Below are 20,974 nucleotides of genomic sequence, written 5' to 3' on the forward strand. Positions count from 1 at the left end.
GAGATACAATGGTCCCAAGAAACCAAAAATGCCCGAGAGTGCTGCTGTTAGCACAGCTCTCCCACTCAAGTTACTTGCGCAACAGGCTACTGTAAAACAAAGAGTGGACGAAACTGACTTTGCCTTCTTTCAGGATGTTCAGAAACAGAATTGTCCCGAGTACAATGGCTACAACACAGCTCTTACACGCAATCAAGGCCAAACAGAACAACCTAAGACAAAGACGGCATACCTACCTTTGATTGATCTTGTGCCATTCCACCCAGATACAATAATGACAGCAATGGTGGAAGCTCAAAAGGTGACACATAATGCTGACCAAAAGTTTGTGTTATTTACCTGTGACTTACAACTGTATAAAGTTGCATTACATGTGAAGTGGGCTTACCCAGAAAAGTTTTCACATGTCATCCCGCGCTTGGGTGGCATGCACTTTTTGATGAGTTTCATAGGCTGCATCGGGACTCTGATGGAAAACAGTGGACTGGAGGAAGTTCTGAGTGATGTGTTTGGAGGAGTCGCAAAAATGTTGACTGGAAAGAAATTTCCGCAGAACGTTCGAGCATTGAGAATGCTGGCTGAGGAAGTTCTTCGAGGAGTACTTGATTGCAATACACTTGAGTCAAAGGAGGACTTCATGGAGGTCTTGGAGAACATAGCCAAAAGGAGTAAGACTGCCAAACTGTGGGTGGACATGTTAATCAAACCAGTGTTCCTTATGATGAGGTGATGCTGTCCAATATCATTGTCCAACAGGTGATACTGTCTGCTCGAAATAATGAAGAGAGTGATATAACTGTGATATCCGATGACACTGACGTTTTCATTTTCTTGCTTCATTATTATCACGCTGGAAGCATGAAAAATCGAATCACCAATTAAGGAACGAACAGTCATTGACATTGGAAAAACCGTAGAGAAGCATGTGTCTTTTGTGAATGAACTCCTGCCAGCCCATGCTCTTACTGGGTGTGATACGGTAGCATGCTGCTATGGGGTTGGCAAAGGTACTGCATTGAAGGTTCTGAAAGATGGTCACTCACTGTCACTTTTAGGGGTCATTGATTCTCCCATAGAATCAGTGATTGCGCAGGCAACCACATTCATGTCAGCCTGTTACGGTCAATATTCTATGAGTAAATCAATGTCCGAAACACGCTGGAAGATGTGGGCATCCAAAACGGGTCGGGCCTCCGCGGTACCACCAAAACTTTGTTCCCTTCCTCCTACAAGTGAGGCATTTAAAGAGAATGTAAGAAGGGCCCATCACCAAGCCATTGTGTGGCGTTCACTGGAAGACAGCAATCCGCCTGAACTTGATGCAGAAATGTACGGATGGGTAAAACACTCGAAACTGAAAACGCTACAACCGGTCCTCCTTCCCGCAAATGTTGAACTCGCCCCAGAAACTGTCATGCGTATGATCAGATGTGGATGCAAGAGTGACAACCCCTGCAGAACGCTTTCTTGCAGCTGCAAGAAGGATGGTTTGAAATGTACAATATTCTGTGCTTGTTATGCTGCAGGTTGCAGCCAGACTCTTACTTAGCATTTTAATTCAATTGAACAATGTCACAGATTCTTGTGATGTAATTCATATGCATCTGTTTTAATCACTTAAATGGATTCTTTGTCCACGAAACATATGGATAGACACCAAAATTATCATTCTAGACCAAGTGAATTTATTTGAATAAAAGTGAATACAAGTGAATTTGTTTGTTTTTGTTTGAAATTTGTAATATGGCAGCCATATTGGCGGCCATATTGCATTTCTATATGATGCAATCCCCAACCAGTCAAATAAATGGTTTCAATGGATTCCTTGCCCCTCAAAACATACGGTTAGACACCAATATTATCATCCTAGGTCAAATACTACCGGAGTTATAGGGAGTTATCTGAAACGACAGCCATCTTGGACGCCATCTTGAATTTCTCAAAACGCTCAAGGGTGCACGGAGTGCACCCGGCAGATTCTCAGTGAAAGAGTAGATCCTAGGCTACCAAAATCAATCAAAAAAAAAACTTTGCATAACATTTCCAGGTTCAGTCATACTTCTGCCGGACTTTTCTTGGACGCCATCTTGAATTTCTCAAAACGCTCAAGGGTGCACGGAGTGCACCCGGCAGATTCTGAAAGAGTAGATCCTAGGCTACCAAAATCAATCAAAAAAAAAACTTTGCATAAAATTTCCAGGTTCAGTCATACTTCTGCCGGACTTTTCTTGGACGCCATCTTGAATTTCTCCAAACCCCCAAGGGTGAACGGAGTGCACCCGGCAGATTCTGAAAGAGTAGACCCTAGGCTACCAAAATCAATCAAAAAAAAAACTTTGCATAACATTTCCAGGTTCAGCCAAAAAATTGGATTTGGCAACCGGACTATTACGTCAGTTCTGTGAATGAATGTTTGCTTTACGTTTGCTTTCGGCCAATGATGTTTTACGGCACCCGCCATGTTGGGCTGGAGACTGGAGTTGGCCGACGTTGTGTGCTTCATTGAAGCAGTCCACTCGAAACTCATCTCTGCGGTCGTGTCCCTCCTTTAACACAACATTTTGGCGACCAGGATGGCTGAGTTTTCTCTTCCACCACCTCCTCTTTTCCTCTCTCTGCCAGGAGAGCCTCCCGTTCCGTGGACTCGCTGGACTCGGTCCTTTGGAACTTATATTATCGCGCTCGGCTTGGGAGACGTGAGCTGTCGCAAACTGTCGCAAACTAAATCATTTTTTAGTGCAGCAAATCTAAAGATTTTAGATCTCTAAATCAAACTAAATCTTTACTAAACTGTGTCGCTCTGCCCCTGCCACAACGACAGCACCACAAAGGGCACAACCTCCCCACACAGCGCCCACAATTATACACAATGTGTGCTCCAGACCGGTGGCTTTCAAGACCCATGCCGTTCAGCGAGATGATGTGTGTGTGTGTGCCCCTACTATTGGACACAGGGGCTACAGTATCTCTGCCCAACCTAGACACTTATAAACGGTTTTTCGCTCATCAGCCGCTACAACACCCCACTACTGCCCTCTGCGGGTATGGTAGCTCCAAAATCGACATTGTGGGCACCCTCCAGTTGTCTGTGCGCTACGGCACCAAGCACCTGACTGCGTTCACATTCCACATTGCCCGCCGGGGTGCCAACCTCCTAGGCCTCGACCTCTTCACAAAGATAGGCTTCTCCCTGATGGATGCCAGTGGGTCAGCTGTTCCGCAGGTCGCTTCCCCATAGCAACAGGAATGACCCACGCTGTTTCATGGACTGGGTTGCCTCACTGCCTTTACCCACCAGCACCTACTCAACTCTACGGTAATCCCAGTCATCCAGCCACTGCGACGCGTCCCGCTTGCTCTCCGTGACGAAGTGTCTGCTGATCTCAAGCTCCTGTTGGAAGCTGGAATTATTGAACCGGTCAATGCGGCCCTTGGATCTCCAACTTGGTGCTTTTCAGGAAAAAGTCGAGAGGGCTGCGTATCTGTGTGAACCTTCATGCAGTAAACAGGGCTGTCATCCCAGAGAAATACCCCCTGCCCACATCAGAGGAACTGACCACCCAGTTCTATGGCTCCACCGTTTTTTTCTAAGTTGACCTTCACCAGGGATATCTCCAGGTGCCCTTCCACCCCGATAGCAGGGACCTCACGGCGTACGTCACCCAGGCTGGAATATTTCGCTACACTAGGATGCCTTTTGGGCTCAGCTCAGCCCCAAGCTGTTTTCAGAAAGTGATGTCCTCGATCCTCGCAGGGATTCCAGAAGTGGCAGTTTAACTAGATGACATTGTTGTACACGGGACTGATACACCCATCCACAACGAGCGCCTGCACATAGTGTTTTAGGCGTTCGCCAAACACAACCTCACATTGAATGGTGAAAAGTGTATGTTCGCTTTGCCGGACATGAGTTTGTGGGATTTCGCCTGTCAGCGACTGGCATCTTCCCACTTCAGTCCAACATTGAAGCCATCCACCGTCAGCTGTCGGATGACAATCACGTGGTACTCAAGTTGCTGATAACTGGCTATATTTTATTATAAAACCCAAGTGTTCTTTAACAGCTTCATTCAGTTGTTCATAAGATTTACCAGAGACTTCTATTTCCACTAGTTTTCTTAGCGTAATTAGAAAAACGAAACATTGTTCGATACGCTGAAGATCACGGAAACAGAGGTGCTGGGCGGGAATTCAACGGACTATCTGAGGTGAACATCAGACTATGGACACGAGGGGAATTCGATGGAATATCTGAGGTGAACATCAGACTATGGACACGAGGGAATTCAATGGAATATCTGAGGTGAACATCAGACTATGGACACGAGGGGAATTCGATGGAATATCTGAGGTGAACATCAGATTTTGGAGGCGACAGAAAGAGCGTCTGCAGTCGCTCCCACGAAGCAAAATAGCCGAATATTCGGTCGATTGGGTCACAGATCGTCGGCAACAAGGCGGTGACGTCAGCATTTCGGAGGTGCGTGTGAAAGCTGTCATGCTTGCGAAGACGCTCCAAACATGGTCACCTTCAAGGCGTCACGTGGATGGGGGAGATCGTTTTATCAGTTGTACATAATTACAACTCACAAAACAAGAAAAAGAGCAATCAGAGATTGCAAACCCTCGCCAGGATGTATTTTCAGTGGTTTTTAAGACTTTTGTGTTAAATCAAATATGACGGCCGAACCACGTAACCAATGACGTCATCATTATTATTTTTCTAAACTAATTTATTCCTAGATTATGCTCAAGAAATTTCATCTTGATCGGATGAAGTTTTGTACTTGTCGAATTATGACGTCATAATGGAGGCACCTATGACACGATCATTAACATATTTTATTCCCCATGGAGAGTTCTTTACAAAGAGCCACGTCTCAATTTTTTCTGTTCAGCACTTTTGGAGATATAGAAGTGCAAAATTTTTCAGTTTTTCCAAGATGGCGGCCGAACCACGTGACCCATTACGTCATCATTTTTTTTCTCCACCAGTTCATGCCGACATGGCGCTCAAGAAATTTCATCTTGATCGGATAAAGTTTGGTACTTGTCGAATTATGACGTCATAATGGAGGCACCTGTGACACGATCATTAACATATTTTATTCCCCATGGAGAGTTCTTTACAATGAGCCACGTCTCAATTTTTTCTGTTCAGCACTTTTGGAGACATAGAGGTGCAAAGTTTCATGGTTTTTCCAAGATGGCGGCCGAACCACGTGACCCATGACGTCATTATTATAATTTAAAAATTCAACAGGTGGAGTTGCACCTATGGTGAAAATTTCCTGTCAATCCGAACAACGGTTGCAGAGAAAATCATATTTATTCTGTGCGGACAAACAGACAGACAGACAGACAAACAAACAAAGAAACGGACTTAAATGCAATACCCTCTCCTCGGGCAAGGGGAATAATCGAACAATATATATTTATTTTCCAACGTCCATTCAATTCCCAGTATAATTTTTTTCATTCGTAGAATATCTTTCGAACTTGCCAGACATTAAAATCAACACTTTATAGAACACTGGTTTACTTACTTGATGATTGTGAACTTACAGATTATATATTCTATATTAAACATTTAGCTATTCTTTGTTCTTCTTCTTTGAGTATTGCCACTTCCGTTTTTGAAGACGTCCTCGATGTTCGTTTCAATCTGAAAAAAAAACTTACAAAAACATTAGACCCATGTATAATACGCTCCTCTGACTTTAAAATATTTTTGGGTAAAAAAAAGTGCGCGTTATAGTCGAAGTTTTACGGTGATTGTTTTGCGCATTTGTGACATATTTGGTCGCCCTCTTCTACTCCGAGATATTTGTATGATGCTTCGTTGTCTAGCTCGTGTGTTGTTGTATTTGTGTCAATTTTTATGTTGTCCGTTTTTGTTGGTCTGCCTTATATGAATGTGCACTTGGCACTCTTATCTGGGACAAATTACATATCAATGTCATCAGAGTACTGTTTCACTAATTTGAGTTGTTCTGCCAATTTTTTGTCATTTGCCTTTTAGTCATTTTGGTTAGCTCCAAAAAAGTTGCCTTTCTATGGCTGGTACACACGAGTAAGTGTGTGGTATAGACGGTGTGCTGTTGGAGCTGTTGGACGGTGTCCCTCTTCCACCTGTGCTGTTGGAGTTGACTGGACTCTCATCGACCAGATGTGCAGAGCCATCTGCCATTTAAACTGCAAGGCTGCGGACCGTTACCCTGGTAAGGGGGACTGACAGGTTCTACACCTTGCCCACAGGTGACCTGGGATTGGCTGTATGCTTGGGGTCATTGTCCTGTTGGAATGTAGATCTTCGCCGAAATCTAAGGTTTTTTCACTCTGAAGCAGGTTCTCCTCAAGGATTTGCCTGTATTTAGCTCCATTAATTGTTCCCTCTATCCTTACAAGTCTCCCACTCCCTGCAGCTGAAATGCATCCCAATAGCATGATGCTGCCACCACCATGCTTCATGGTAAGGATGGTGTTAGATGGGGGATGAGTTGGCCACTCTCCCATAAAGCCTGGATTTGTGGATTGCTGCAGAGACTGTTGGCCTTCCGGCAGGTTCTCCCTTCTCAGCCAAGGAACTCTGTAGTTCTGTTGGATTGGTCATTGGGTTCTTGGTAACTTCCCTGACCAAGGTCCTTCTTTCCAGGTTGCTCAGTTTGGTCGGACAGCTACCAATAGGAAGAGTCTGGCTAGTTCCATATTCCTTCCATTTCCTAATGATGGAGCTCACTGTGCACCCAGTAACTTTAAACGCTCAAAAATTGTTTTATACCCTTCCCCAGATCTACACCTCCTCACAATTCCATCATGGAGTTCTACGGACAGTTCCTTGGACTTCATGGTTCAATGTCTGCTCTAACTTGCACTGCCAATTGTGGGACTTTATAAAGGAAGTATCAAGGTTCAAGGAAGTATCAACAGAGTCAAGGTTCGTGGAAGAGCTAGAACTCAGAATAGACCAGGGCACAACATATCAAAAGAAACAGCAGAAGAAGAAGGAGGAAATTCCAACAGCAGGGCTGAGGGAGAAAATAGATGGAAATAGACAAAGAGGCGATGTGGATAATGATGATGAGTAGTGGAGAACACAAGTGGTAGACATCTTTTTTTTTCTTCTTTTTTTCTTTTTTTGTATACAAGATCGAGGCTCGTGAAAGAGCGAACATTAATCACACAGAAAGACAAACCGACACATAAAACATATAACATCGGGAGCGGTAGACAAGATGGGGAGAGAGGGGGAAGGACACAAACACAACATTTGAGAGCAGGGACCGAGAGACATGGAGACATCGAGAGATCTGAGAGAGGGCGAGGGCTTTGGGGGGGGGAGGGGGCATGGGAAGGCGGCGGTGGGAGAGGTATAAAACATATGGACACTGCCAGGACTTCCAGGAAAGAAGTTGGAATTTCAAACAAGGTGGATCTGGGGTGAATTAGCGGGGGTAGAAAAGATCAAGGTTTTGGATGGGGGAAGATAAGAGATGGTGGTGAACAGCTGTTTTAAAGACCTGGAGGGAGGAGTGGGATTGAAGGGAGTGAGGGAGTTTGTTCCAGAGGCGGGAGAAAAGAGGAATGAAAGAGTGAAGGTGAGCAGAGAGCCGAGATTTCGGCAGTTTAACCATCAGAGGGTTGCTGGCAGATCTTGTGCGACCTGTAGGAATATTTGGGGGACAGAGCACAGAGAGAGCTGGGGGTGCAAGGCCGGAGAGGAGTCGGTAGAAGACAGAAAGACCACCTACCTGCCTGCGGTGAGTGAGTGAAAGGCCCTCAGAGATAGCTTCATCGCGGGAGATTCCAATAATTCTGAAAGCTTTGGTTTCAACAGCGTGAAGCCGAGCTAGGTGTGAGGCAGGAGCACCGGCCCATAGGGGAGAACAGTATTCCATTGAGCTGCGGATGAAAGCCTTGTATGTGGTGAGGAGCTCAGGTGTGCCGAGGAAGGACTTCGCACGACGGAGGATGCCCAGTCGGCGACTGGCTTTGGAGGCCAGCTTGGAAATGTGGTTTTCCCAAGAAAGATCATGGCAGATAGTGAGACCCAAAATCTTGAGCGACAGAACTTCTTGGAGAGGATTGTTGAGAAAGTAGATGGGAGGGTTGTCCAGTCGATCTTTTCGGAGAGACATAGTAAGAGTGTGAGATTTGTCAGGATTGAAAGACATGTTCCACTTGTTTGACCAGTCTGTGATTTTGTCCAGGTCTTCAGAGAGTGAGGAGGCAGCAGACTGCCGATCTGAGGGAAGAGGAATGGAGCGGCAGAGAGTGGAGTCATCAGCAAAGAGATAGAGAGGATTTTCGAGAGAGTCAGAGAGATCATTGATGAAGACCAGAAAAAGCACGGGGCCCAGAACACTGCCTTGGGGAACTCCAGCCTGAACAGGAAGAGGAGATGAGAGAAACCCATTCAGGGCCACACGTTGACGACGACTAGAGAGGAAGTCCGCCAGCCATGCGTGGAGATTTCCATGGATACCAAAGGAGGAGAGTTTGGTGAGCAGAGCGGGGTGCCAGACCGTGTCGAAGGCACGTGATATGTCGAGGGAGACAGCTCTAATTTCCTGTTTGGCATTGAGGACCTCCATCCATTGTTGAGACAGTAGAAGCAGCATGTCCAGAGTAGAGTGACCTGGTCTGAAACCAAATTGATGATCAGAGATCAAGCCATTGGAGAAGAGGAAAGATTTCATATCTGAAGCAATGATGGATTCCATGACTTTGCTGATAATTGGGAGAAGGCTGATTGGTCTGTAGTTGCTAGGATCTGTTTTTGCACCTTTTTTGTGCAAAGCGGTGATGTTGGCTGATTTCCAAGCAGATGGCAGTTGACCTTGAGCAAAAGAGAGGGTGAAGAGAACAGAGAGAGGGTGATATAGAGCAGCAGAGCAGGATTTTAGGACCCGTGGGCTGATGCCGTCGGGTCCAGTTGCAGAATCAGAGTCGAGGGTTGACAGAAACTTTTCCACCTTGTCAGGAGGAAAGGACACGGAGTCCAGGAGCAGCAGGGTACGACTGGGTATGGTGGGTACAGAGAGGGATGGGTTTGGGACACAAGATTTAGAGGCAAATACAGAGTTGAGGCATTCAGCTTTTTAACGTGCGGAGTCAGCTGTGTAGCCGTTTGAGGTAAGGGAGGGGATGGAGGGGGACCAAACACCAGAAACGGATTTGACCAGACGCCACCAGGATTTGGAAGAGGGAGACAGATAAGAGAGTTCGGTCTTGAGAACGGAGAGATATTGTTTCCTGGCTCTCCTGAGGGTGGACACACACTTGTTTCGGGCTTTATGAAAGGAAATGACATTTCCTTCCGTTGGATTTGCTTTCCAGGAGACAAAGGCAAGTTGTTTCTGGGCAACAGCCTCACCACAAGATTCCGTGTACCATGGACGGGAGGAAGGGTATGACAACTGAAGACGAGATGGGATAAATCTGTGCATGAGAGAGAGCAATTTACTTTGGAAGAATTCCCAGGATGAGTTGATGTCAGAGGTGGTAGAGATGGGAGACCAGTCCAGATGATTGATGGCTGCTTGAAGACCGTGCCAGTTGGCCTGAGTGAAATGCCAGACTCGTCGACGCTGAGCAGGCTCCCTGAGGATGGTCAGAGAGATGTCCACTTTAACAAGGACATGATCAGATGATCCGATCGGAGCAGAAGAAGAGCAGCAGACATTTTCAGGGAAGTTAGTCATAACCAAGTCCAGAAGAGAAGATGTTCCGTTGACTGAGATCCGGGTCAGGAAATTGACAGATTGTGTCAGTCCCAGTGAGTCGCAGAAGTCCTTTGCTGAGGAGCCATGGCTGGTGAGAGAGGTACCCACACCCAGCCAACTGGCATGATGACAGTTGAAATCACCACATATGAGGAAGAGAGAGTTGGGATGAGTAGATAGAAGTTGGTCCATATCATCAGACAGCGAGATGTAGATGGAGTCATCACTGTTTGGTGGACGGTACAACACACATATGAACAAGAGGTGGGAGCGAAGGGGAAGCCGTAGCCAGAGGTATTCCTGGGGGTGAGGTGGAGAGAGTGCAGTGCAGGGCGAGTGAGGAAGAGAGTTTTTGATAAAGATAGCAACCCCGCCTCCAGGACGAGGCTCAGGTCTATCATACCGGAGGAGGGAGTAGCCCGGGAGAGATACTATGGAATCAGAGACATCATAAAGGAGGAAAGTTTCTGTTAAGCAGATCACGTCTGGTTTGACAGAAGCAACCTGTATGGAGAGATCAGTTAAGTTTGAACGAAGGCCCCGGATGTTTGAGGTCCATACCGTTAATGAAGAGGAAGGGGGAGCATCAGATACAGAACAGGGGGGAGGAGGGGTAGGGTAAGATGTGGAAGAGGTGGAAGAGGTAGGGAGAGCTGTTGAAGGTGTGTCAGAGATTTCAGAATAGCTCGGAGAAAGGGAAGGATGGGGCGGACAAAAGGTTTGATGATGATTGGGTGAGCCACAATGAGGTGTTATTTGAGGAGGGGGAAGAGCGAGGCAGAAGGTTGGGGGAGATGGAGGTGAGAGTTTGAAGGGGGAAGAAGCGGGGAGGACGCTTTGAGGAGGGGGAGTGAGAGGGGGGAAATTGAGAAGCAATGAGGGTGGGGAGATTTGAAGGGGAGGGGTGAGGGGGGAGTTTGGGAGGGAAGGGACAAGGGGAGGGATTTGAAAGGGATGGGATATGGGGGAGATTTGGAGGGGAGGGGTGAGGCAGGAGTCTAGGAGGGGAGGGGCGAGGGGGCGTCTTGGCGGGGAGGGGTGAGGGGGTAGTTTAGGAGGGAGGGGGCAAGGGGGGAGATTTGAAAGGGATGGGTGATGGGGAAGATTTGGAGGGGAGGGGTGATGGGGAAGATTTGGAGGGGAGGGGTTATGGGGAAGATTTGGAGGGGAGGGGTGAGATTGGATTTTTGAAAGTGTACGATTTATGGGAAACGAACATTTATTGCAAAATGAGTTTCTTGTGACCTTCGAGTTAAAAATACGTTTAAGGACGCTGGATGGAGGATGGAGTGCAGGAGAGTTTAGGGAATGTAGAAAAAAGGCACTATAGGAGATGGATATTTTTTTTGGGATGAATTGATTTGGTGAGCAAGTCGAAAGCAGCCTTTTAAAGAAGAAGAAGAAAAAGGTGTTATAAAATATGACGGAATACATAACTTGAGGGGAAAGTGTAAACATTGAAGGTTAATGAGTGAAAACTATCTGGGGAAATGGGGGAGAAACACGTGGTCGAAGAACGAACGAACGAATAAGAATGAATAAACGAATGAGAACAGAGAAGGAAATGTTTTTTTTTGTTTGTTTGTTTGTTTTTGAGTTGAGATTTACACAAGGAAGTAGGCTATGGGTGAAAAGACTGGGAATACAGAGAACGAAAGAATCTTTCGAAAGTTGTGAAAGAACGAAAGAATACAGAGAAAGAAAGAAAGAGAATCTTTGATACAGAAGCACAATTTTGTGCGCGTTATAGTCGAAGGGGCGGAGGTAGGTGGGGTGATTTAACAGGTGTAAACTAGAACGGCATTCAGTAGAGAGCATGCCTCCGCCAGGTGAACAGTTTGCATTTTGTATCCGACTGATCGGTCGTATCTAGATCCAGACCTGAATCAAAATCGAATCAGCTTGTTCTTGTCACCAAACCAACTTTTGCACTTAGTTTTGTCAGAACGCATCCATAACTTTTTGAGACATCCTGCCATATATCGTTTTGGCCCGATCTCTCAATGGTGAAGAATCACTTAAATTAAACTATCTATATGCAGATCTTCACCAAAATCTAATCGATTTGTCCTTGTCATACACAAAACATGTCCACCAAGTTTTGTCCAAATCTGTCCATAACTTTTTGAGATATCCTGCTCTATGTGGGTTTTAACCCCATCACCAAATTGGTGAAGAATCACTTTAAAATTATACTAGCGGGATCCGGATCTGGATCTTCACCAAAATTGAAGCAATTCTTCCTTATTACACACCCTACCGATCCACCAGTTTCGTTCAAATCCGTGCATAACTTTTTGAGATATCCTGTTATGTATCGTTTTTGGCCCTATATCTCCCAATGGTGAAGAATCACTTTAAAAAAAATTATACTAGCCGGATCCGGATCTTCACAAAATCTAATCATTTCGTCCTCGTCACATCCGCTACCTCTTCGCCAAATTTCGGCCGAATCCATCCACCACTTTTTGAGATATCTTTTTCACAGACAGACAAACAAACAGACAGGGGTGAAAACATAACCTCCATCCACCTTCGGTGGCGGAGGTAAAAAATATCATGGTTTTAAATGGGAGATGATCTGAGATGGTGGTAAACAACTGTTTTGAAGACCTGGAGGGAAGAAGGAGACAAGAGAATGTGGAAAGAGATTGAAGACAGAACCCTTTGTAGACTTCGGAAAGGTTAATGGGGTGATAAACATCATGAGAGAGAACTGGGGATGACAAGAGATGATGATGACATATTGTGGATACAAGTGAGCCCAAAGTTACATTTTAACTTTTATAAACATGTAACGTTATAAAAAGTCCTGAGAGATAAATAAATATATATCAGATGTCCGGAGGGAAAACGAATAATGTTTCCGTCCATAATATGTAGATAGTTCTTCACCTGCTTATGGCGGGCAGGTGAATACACAGGTAAAGTAACTGTTTCATGGTAATGATGGGAAATAATTATTTGTTTATGAAAAGGATTTTCCTGTATTAAAAAATTCCGACAGGGAAGGCAGACATGGAACTCACAAACACGATAAGAACATGTATCAGGAGGATTGAAATAGAATGTTCACCGAATAACGTACCTGTGCAGTAGAACCCGCATAACACAAGGAATGAAACGTAGAGAGAGAAGGCAAACATGTCTCATCGGAGCGAGGATCTCCAAGTCAATGCGGTGCAGGTTATCAAGTGAGGACGACGAGTTGTGAGAGATCTAACCTCAACACTGAGGACTCCAATCAATCTACCAATACTTGTATCTACCTCCGCAAATATCATCAGGTGATCTCTCCCCCAGTCATGCCAAACACAATATCGCTTCCTCTTCCCCACATAATCTCGTATTGGAGAACACACCCCGTATAAGTTCTTTTCCCAGTTCCACATTTTGACGTTTTTTACATTTTTTTTCTCTGAAGGTTTTGTAACAGATCTGCGCAGTATTACCACACACAAGGGTAAGGACTTCAGTGTCATTTTAACCGTTAGGTTGACACAATATGTGCCGCACGAACCGCACACTTCTGCTTTTCTCGATTCTCTTAAATTTGTGTTTTGAAAACATGGATATCTGCAGAAACTACTGTATGATTCGATGCTTTCCTGGTGCCGCCATTTTCCTGCTTTAGGAAGACCACACGGCTCCGCCATCTTTCGCTTTTGAGGACCACCAGCTCGGTACCGGTCTCTCCACTGCTTTCTTCAGATCCCCAACGTACTTGTGGCTTTATTTGTCTCATTAGGTTGGTCTTTATATTTCGCATCGACCTTGACCTGCGTTATACAAAAGTCCTCCGACCCCCCCCCCCCCGCCCCCCAGATCAAAATGTGTGATGCCGGGAGTCACCGGCCAATGTCCTTTCCTCATATAGTGTGTTTTTTCTCGAAATTCTGTCGTTTAGTCTCACAACATGTGGAGGAAATAGCAGATGGCTTTATGAGATAGGAGACACTATTGGGAAAGAACATTCACTAAAAAAAGTGGATGTTGCGCTGGAGGGAAATGTTATTCACACAGAACAATTCTTCACTTATAAAGACCACTCACTATAGTGAGGTACCTTATTAACAAAAATGCCAAGGACCATTACACTGTGGACAAAAGCACAATTTTTTCACCAAAGCTTTGCCCATGTATAAGGATCAAAAAGAGGGTTAGCTCCAAAAAATCTGATGACAGGAAGTGTATTTAATGACGTCATAATGACGTCACAATAGATTAACAAGATATTAGCACAAATTAATGTATAACATTAGGTTGTGAAGTACTGTGCCGAGATTTTGTCATTAATTTAATATTTCAAGAAACAGGTAATTTATATATAAGCCTTTTTAAGCTCACTATGTTGCAGTGATGTCATTACTCGAATGTGTAAAAAAATAAAAAAAATAAAACAAAACAAATGAAAATAAAACATAAGAATTAGGGGATAAATGCAAGGGTGCCCGGTCTCAAATGTGATTTAAGACCATGTTCAAACAATACATTCCCTGGAATATACACGATCTTCGTCTCGCTATTCAAATTTAGAAATGCAAGAAACCAATAAAAGTATTTATGAATTTTCCATCAAATTACAGCATTGGAACGTATAATATTGATTTGGATATTGTACTTTTTATGCTTATGTGGACTATTTCCTTTCAATTTCAGGTCATCATGGATTGGAGTGCTTGCATAATCTGCAAGAAAACTACACCGGAAAAACTATCTTGTCCACAGAAAGGATTTAAACGTAATGCCAGAGAAGTATACGCTGCATTCCTGGGAAATGTTGAGGAGTTCAGAAAAATAAATGCACTGCCAGTTGATGTAGAATATGTAACAGAAGGAACAGTAGAAACTTTTGTGAAAAATAATGCCTCCTGGCATCGTTCTTGCCATCAGAAATTCAACAATTCCAAACTCAACAGACAAGTAATGAGGAAAAGAAAACATGAAGCCGAAGCTCTTGAGATGCGACGGTCAAAGCGGCAGTCGGTATTTGAAGCCAAGCGTGTGTGCATCTTCTGTGAAAAAACAGGCGACCAAAAATTACACAACTTCCAAACATTTGGCGCTGATCAGTCCCTCAGAAAGATGGCAACTGATATGCAGGATGACCAACTCTTGTACAAAATAACAGGGGGTGATTTAATCGCCCTAGAAGCCAAGTACCACCTGAACTGTTTAACACGATACAGAAACAGACATCGGGCTCATCGCCGTGAAGGTGTTTCTTCCAACACGGAAAGGGAACAAGCAGATGCCAGAGCGTTTGTGGAGTTGGTGTCTTATGTTGAGTTTACCGTTGAGGATGGGACATACCTGTTCAAGTTTTCAGATCTTCATGAGATGTATGAACGCTGTCTTCAAAATCTTGGGCATGATGTGTCAATTAACAAGAGCCGGTTGAAAAGCAGGCTTCTTGAGCACTTTGCCGACACCGGTGTTCAAGAACAGACAGATGGCAAGAACATTGTTCTTGTATTTCCAGAAGGCATGCAACAAATGCTGAAAGATGCTCTGCATGAACATGACTATCAATCAGAAGCGCTACTTTTTGCAAAAGTAGCAAAAATATGCAGAGAAGAAATGTTTGGAGAAACACATTTCAGGTTTTCTGGCAGTTTCCCCCATAAGTGCCAGACAATGCTTCCCAGTCTTACACTCCTGTCATCAATGATCCTTTATGGACCAAACTTGAAGAGCGATGTTAATGACACACAGGCTTCTCAAACAATCACCCAGTTGTTCCTCCACAATTCAAAGAAAAGGTGCACAAAACTGGCTACTCCCAAACGACAGTCTCCTGAGAGAGAACCTCCACTTCCAGTATACATTGGCTTGAATATCCACACATTGACAAGGAACAGAACACTCAGTGATCAACTGGCTAAACTAGGGTTGAGCATCTCATACAGCCGGGTTCTGCAACTTGAGAATAAATTGTCATCTGCAATGTGTGACCAATTCACTGCTGACCAAATTGTGTGCCCATCTATTCTCAGGAAAGGTCTCTTCACTGTTGGTGCACTGGATAACATCGACCATAATCCCTCTTCCACTACAGCCAAAGGATCGTTCCATGGAAGTGGTATAAGTGTCATTCAATTTCCTACACAAGATAATCTCGGACGTGTTCGGGTGGCAACTTGCTTTCTTCCTGCAAATCCAAATGAGAAACCTCACCTTCTAGATTCGTTTAGCATAATTCAATCAGTACATCTGAAAGCATCAAATACCAGTGTACCACAGGTCATCATGACACCTGTAAATGGGAGGCTTGAAGAAGCAAAAGAAAAGGAGGAGAAATGGATTCAGCATGCTACCAAGCTTCTCGATGGAAATGCAAGTGAGAAGGGAGACACGATCTCATGGGCTGCCTATCATGCATCTCAGCAATCACCTCCGCTCGATCCCTCTGCCTTGATTACTCTTCTACCACTATTTCAAGAGAAGGCAGACTCACCAGCCATGATCAAGCACGCCATGAACATATTGAAGTCCATCACAGAGTTCCTCAACCCTGGCCAGATTCCAGTACTCACTTGTGACTGTCCAATTTTTGCGAACTGCAAGTATATTCAATGGACCTGGCCTGCAACTCACGGTGAAAATGAATTCCTGATCATGTTTGGCAGGTTCCATTTGGAGAAGGCCTTGTGGAATGCACTGGGAGATTTCCTAGATCAGAGTGGCTGGACTGTAGCTCTAACTGATTCAGGTGTAGCAACATCTGGTACAGCTAACTCTTTCATCAATGCCGCTCATGTGACACGGACACGACATGCCCACCAAGTGACTGCCTTAGCTCTATCACGGTTACAACAAGAAGCATATGAGCAAGCTGCTGTGTCCAGTGACAGTGAGACGTTTGAGGCCTGGAGACTGGCTATGGCAAAGGAGAGTCCGACTTTCCAGTACTGGGACATAGTGCTGCGAACAGAGATATTGATCATGATATTCATTCGTGCGCACAGAGAGAAAGACTTTCTTCTCTATGTTGAGTCTCTTCAAAGTCTCATGTTTCTATTTTTTGCACTGGACCACTACAACTACTGCCGTCGGGTTTCCGTCCACCTCCGAGACATGCAATCCTTGCCAGCCGCTCTAACAAAGGACTTCCAGAAGCACTGGGTTGTGAACAAAACACAAAAGAGGTTTTCCGCGCTACCCATCGATCAAGTCCACGAACAAGAGAATGCCAAAGTAAAAGGCAAGGGTGGAGCTGTGGGCCTAACCGAAAATCCAGATGCCTTCCGATGCTGGATGATAGCTGGTCCAGAGCGAGCCAGGCTGCTGACACAATTTGAAAGTGACTACCTACCTGAAGAGGACCCTGAAGTAAAGTACCAACATCATGAAGAAGGTCAATCAGTGCAAGCAGCCTTTCGAAATCAAACTAACAGTCTCATCCAGACGATCAGTGAATACGGTAATCCTTTCCTTGATGATCATTCTGACTTGGTGGTCTTGCACTCTCGTGACTGTGCCGATGAATCACTTGTGGAGACAGTTCAGAGAATCGAGGCATTAGGTTCTGAGCAGTACCAAACATTCAGACGGGAAGTCTTCATCGATAAAGCAAAATCCATTCATGCACCAATCAAGAAGAATTCGCTCCCGCTCTTCAAGACACCAATGAAGACAAAGGGGAATCCTAAAACTAACAAGTACAAAAAGTTTTAATTAAAACAAAAGCCGCGTCTATGTTACACAATGCCTAGATGCAGCTGTGCCTATAACGTCGATGTTATAGGCACAGGACATTCCTATTGATTCGATTACTTGATGTTATTTTGTGCAAAGTGAAAATATATCTCGGCAATTTCCCGTGTGTGGCGACGAATTTTTAATATATCTCGGCATTTTCCCGTCTGTTATTTCAGGCGGTGTATGACTGACCATGCCGCGATTTAAAAAAAAAATATATATATCTCGGCATTTTCCCGTCTCTTATTTCGGGCGGTGTATGACTGAGCATGCCGCGATTTAAACAAAAAATATATATCTCGGCATTTTCCCGTCTGTTATTTCGGGCGGTGTATGACTGAGCATGCCGCGATTTAAACAAAATATATATATCTCGGCATTTTCCCGTCTGTTATTTCAGGCGGTGTATGACTGACCATGCCGCGATTTAAAAAAAAAAAATCTCAATGGACTTGAAGTTACAGGCCTTTGAGAATTCATTTCGTTCTATAAAGGGCAACTTTCATCGGATTTTCTTCCCGTTTTTTTTCAACCGAGTCTAAAACTATGTTAGCGACTGTGAAAAATGAAATGATATATCGAATTTTATTTGAAATAAAACTGTGTGAGAGAGGAAGACACCACGGGCCTACAAAACAGGCCTCAAAGCTATGCGAGTTAATAAAATGGTGGATATTTGTTTATATGAAGCCTCTCCCAGAATGGGTGGAGCTATGGTTCCCAGAATGGGTGGAGCTTTGAGGTTTTGTCTTCTCTGCAAGAACAAGAAGAAGAAGAACAAGAAGAACAACAACAACAACAGCAGAGGGCACTCTATGACCAGCGTCTGCGACGCGGCTAAAAAGATCACTGCTCTGCAGAATGATGTTAGTCTATTTGGTCGTCTGTACATAGCAAACCAGCTACGTGAAGGTGACCCAGGTGTATTTTTCTGCCACGAGAATCAGCCGTACCCCCCTTCTACAAAATGGGACAGAATCACGAGTATTTGTATAATGTATATGCATATACATTTGATGCAACATATATAATTTTGTGTCATTTACCCCTTTATTAAACCAGCTAACGACATAATGATGAAGTGTAACTAATAAATAGCTCAGTCTAAATTACTGAAAAAAAATGCTCTAGTGGTGTTTTAAATTCTGTAACTCAACGGGAAGATTATTATGAACTCTCGATATGTGGATGTTAACTAATCAAACGAATTTGTGCGCAGACGAATCTAGTAGTTTTTTTTTTGCTGGATGACGTCAGAATGATGTCATAAATCTTTTAAACATTGTCTAAGAAGAAAAATGACAATTGCAGTGAATTCCTTGACCTCGGAAACATATATTTCGATGTCAAAATACACGTAATAGCCGAGTTCTAACTAATTCATTTTTTAATTATGATTGCAAAATAATTCGCTTATGACGTCATAATGACATCATAAATCTTTTAAAGATTGTCTAAAATAAAAAATGAAAAGTGCATTGAAATCCTTGACCGCGGAAACATATTTTGATGTTAAAATGCACTTAACACCTTAGTTCTAAGTCATTGATTTTTTTTTATATATGATTACATCATAATTAGCTGATGACGTCATAATGACGTCAGATATTACACTTCCCATCATCATTTTTTTTGGAGCTTACTTTTTTTCTCGAAGGTATACCATGGAGATGCTTTGGTGAAAAAATTGTGCTTTTGTCCACCGTGTAACGACATTTTCACTATGGTACCCCACTACTAATGGCATGTAACATCAAGGTGGAGGAAAAAGCAAGATTGTTCAGGTTAACATCTCATAAATGTTTTGCTGTTGCGTTTCTTTGTGCATTTGTACGTTATTCTTTCACGGCCAAACTGTAGCACCTCGACGCCCCAAATTGTGGGTGTTGGTATTTCAGAATTTGCGCAAGGTTTTAAGCTACCTCCCCTCACCAATCTCCCATGCCCACAAATAAATTATCTGAATATATGTGTAGGCCTGAAAACCATAGGAAAAAACTGCTGCGCCAATCTCCACCAAGCTTTGCAAATGTGCTTGAGGTACCCAGAGTCAGGTTATGGACAGGTACCCACACCTGCCCATACCCTCCTCCCCCACTAGGGTGAAAAGGCAACTTATGATTTCTACCTGTATGGCTGGGTAAATCCACTCCAAAATCAAAGGGAGGCACAAAGCGCCCCTCCATTTATATATGGGATAGTTTCTCTGTATGCAACTTTAACATAGGGACTGAAAATAAATTTCTCGGCTTCTAATGGGCGAAATCGGCTGAAATTTTCAGAAGTAAATGCTTTGTATGTTAAGGTAATATGTTCCAAATTTCAACAATGTCCTATTCCGCATTCTTGAGTTTTATTAAGAAAACCCTCGACTTCACTTTGGTGTCTGTCCATCCATCCGTCCGCCCAAGATGTGTTGGCGCTCATATCCCAAGGGCTATACATTGAAACAAGCTGAAATTTGGAATATACATCGGCCAATATGTCTAGTTAGTTGCTTTCAAAACAAATTACACCTAAGTGCTATCGTTTTTGCTTTTAAATTAAATATATTGTCGTGTGGCCACCTTTGATGAAAATCAGGTGGTCACGGAAGCCGATCGCGAAGGCCTTAGCTCTCGAGGCGAAAACTCAATGGCGGACTCGAAGATAGAAAGCTATACGAAATTGCGCGGGATGGAGGCAAGACCCCTGCAGTCTTACCTGTTCTCGGGGCGCCTCCCATTGCTGCTGCAAATTAAATAAATCACCCGGAAAACTGCGTTCAGGTATATACAGAAAATAATACAAGGGTTTATTTTACAAGAGATAGCGGACAGCAAAATACGCGCCGGTAACAAAATGTCCTAAATCGGGATCCCGCACACCTCACCTCAGAAACGAGACAAAGGAAAATGAATTACAAAAATAACTGTCCGTCGTGTACGTGTGAAATGTGGCGTGTCTTAACTGTCTGCAGTCTTGTCCACCGTCCAATGCGACTCCAAGCTCTGGCGTGAAGAAACCCTCCGTCTGCTTCGCCCACGCGCTCCACCAGGCCCGAGCGACCCGCCCCACTCCAGGTGCCTCGTCGACCGCCCACGAGGTCCGTTCGCTCACAGCACCAAAAGCAGCGAGCACTGCTCCAAGCACCACGAAGATGGCGAACCAACGACCAGCAGGACCTCTCAATAGGAAGAGCCAAGAGCCAATAACGAACAACGAGGAGTGAAGAGCCCAGCACGAAGAAGAGGGCGAAGCACATCAGCGAGCCCTTTTTTCTAACTTTGCATGTGACGTCAGTTTTGGCGTGCCACCAACCAGAGCCTCGTAGCTGCCAGCCATCTGCCGAACCTTCTCGCGCCTTCCACGCTGATTGGTTCACGGCTCGCGCCTTCTGCGCCAACCAATCACGCGTTCCCTGTGGCTTGGTTATAGCTTGTCTCACGCAATGTTGCTAGGCCTGCTGGTGGTGTGGCTGGCGGCGGCCATCTGGCAGTGCCCCGATCTGGCTTCCTGCCTGTCTTCTTCCAAGGTCATTGTAAGGGAAGGGGAATTATTTAATGTTG

The 20,974-nt window shown here is 44.4% G+C and overlaps 1 protein-coding gene across 1 annotated transcript in view; it reads right to left on the reverse strand.

Moving 5' to 3' along the window:
- The window catches only part of LOC137427083 (uncharacterized), a 28,494-nt gene extending 15,418 nt beyond the window's left edge, over positions 1 to 13,076 (reverse strand). Inside the window, exon 1 of the mRNA XM_078778727.1 lies at positions 12,814 to 13,076. Within this exon, the coding sequence (XP_078634853.1) occupies positions 12,814 to 12,871 (58 nt within the window). The 5' untranslated portion in view covers positions 12,872 to 13,076. The remainder of the gene's footprint in view (positions 1 to 12,813) is intronic.
- Between the last annotated feature and the right edge of the window lie 7,898 nt (positions 13,077 to 20,974).

The sequence above is a fragment of the Myxine glutinosa genome, chromosome 5 (assembly GCF_964187855.1).
Source record: "Myxine glutinosa chromosome 5, kmMyxGlut1.1, whole genome shotgun sequence".
Taxonomy (NCBI): Eukaryota; Metazoa; Chordata; class Myxini; order Myxiniformes; family Myxinidae; genus Myxine; species Myxine glutinosa.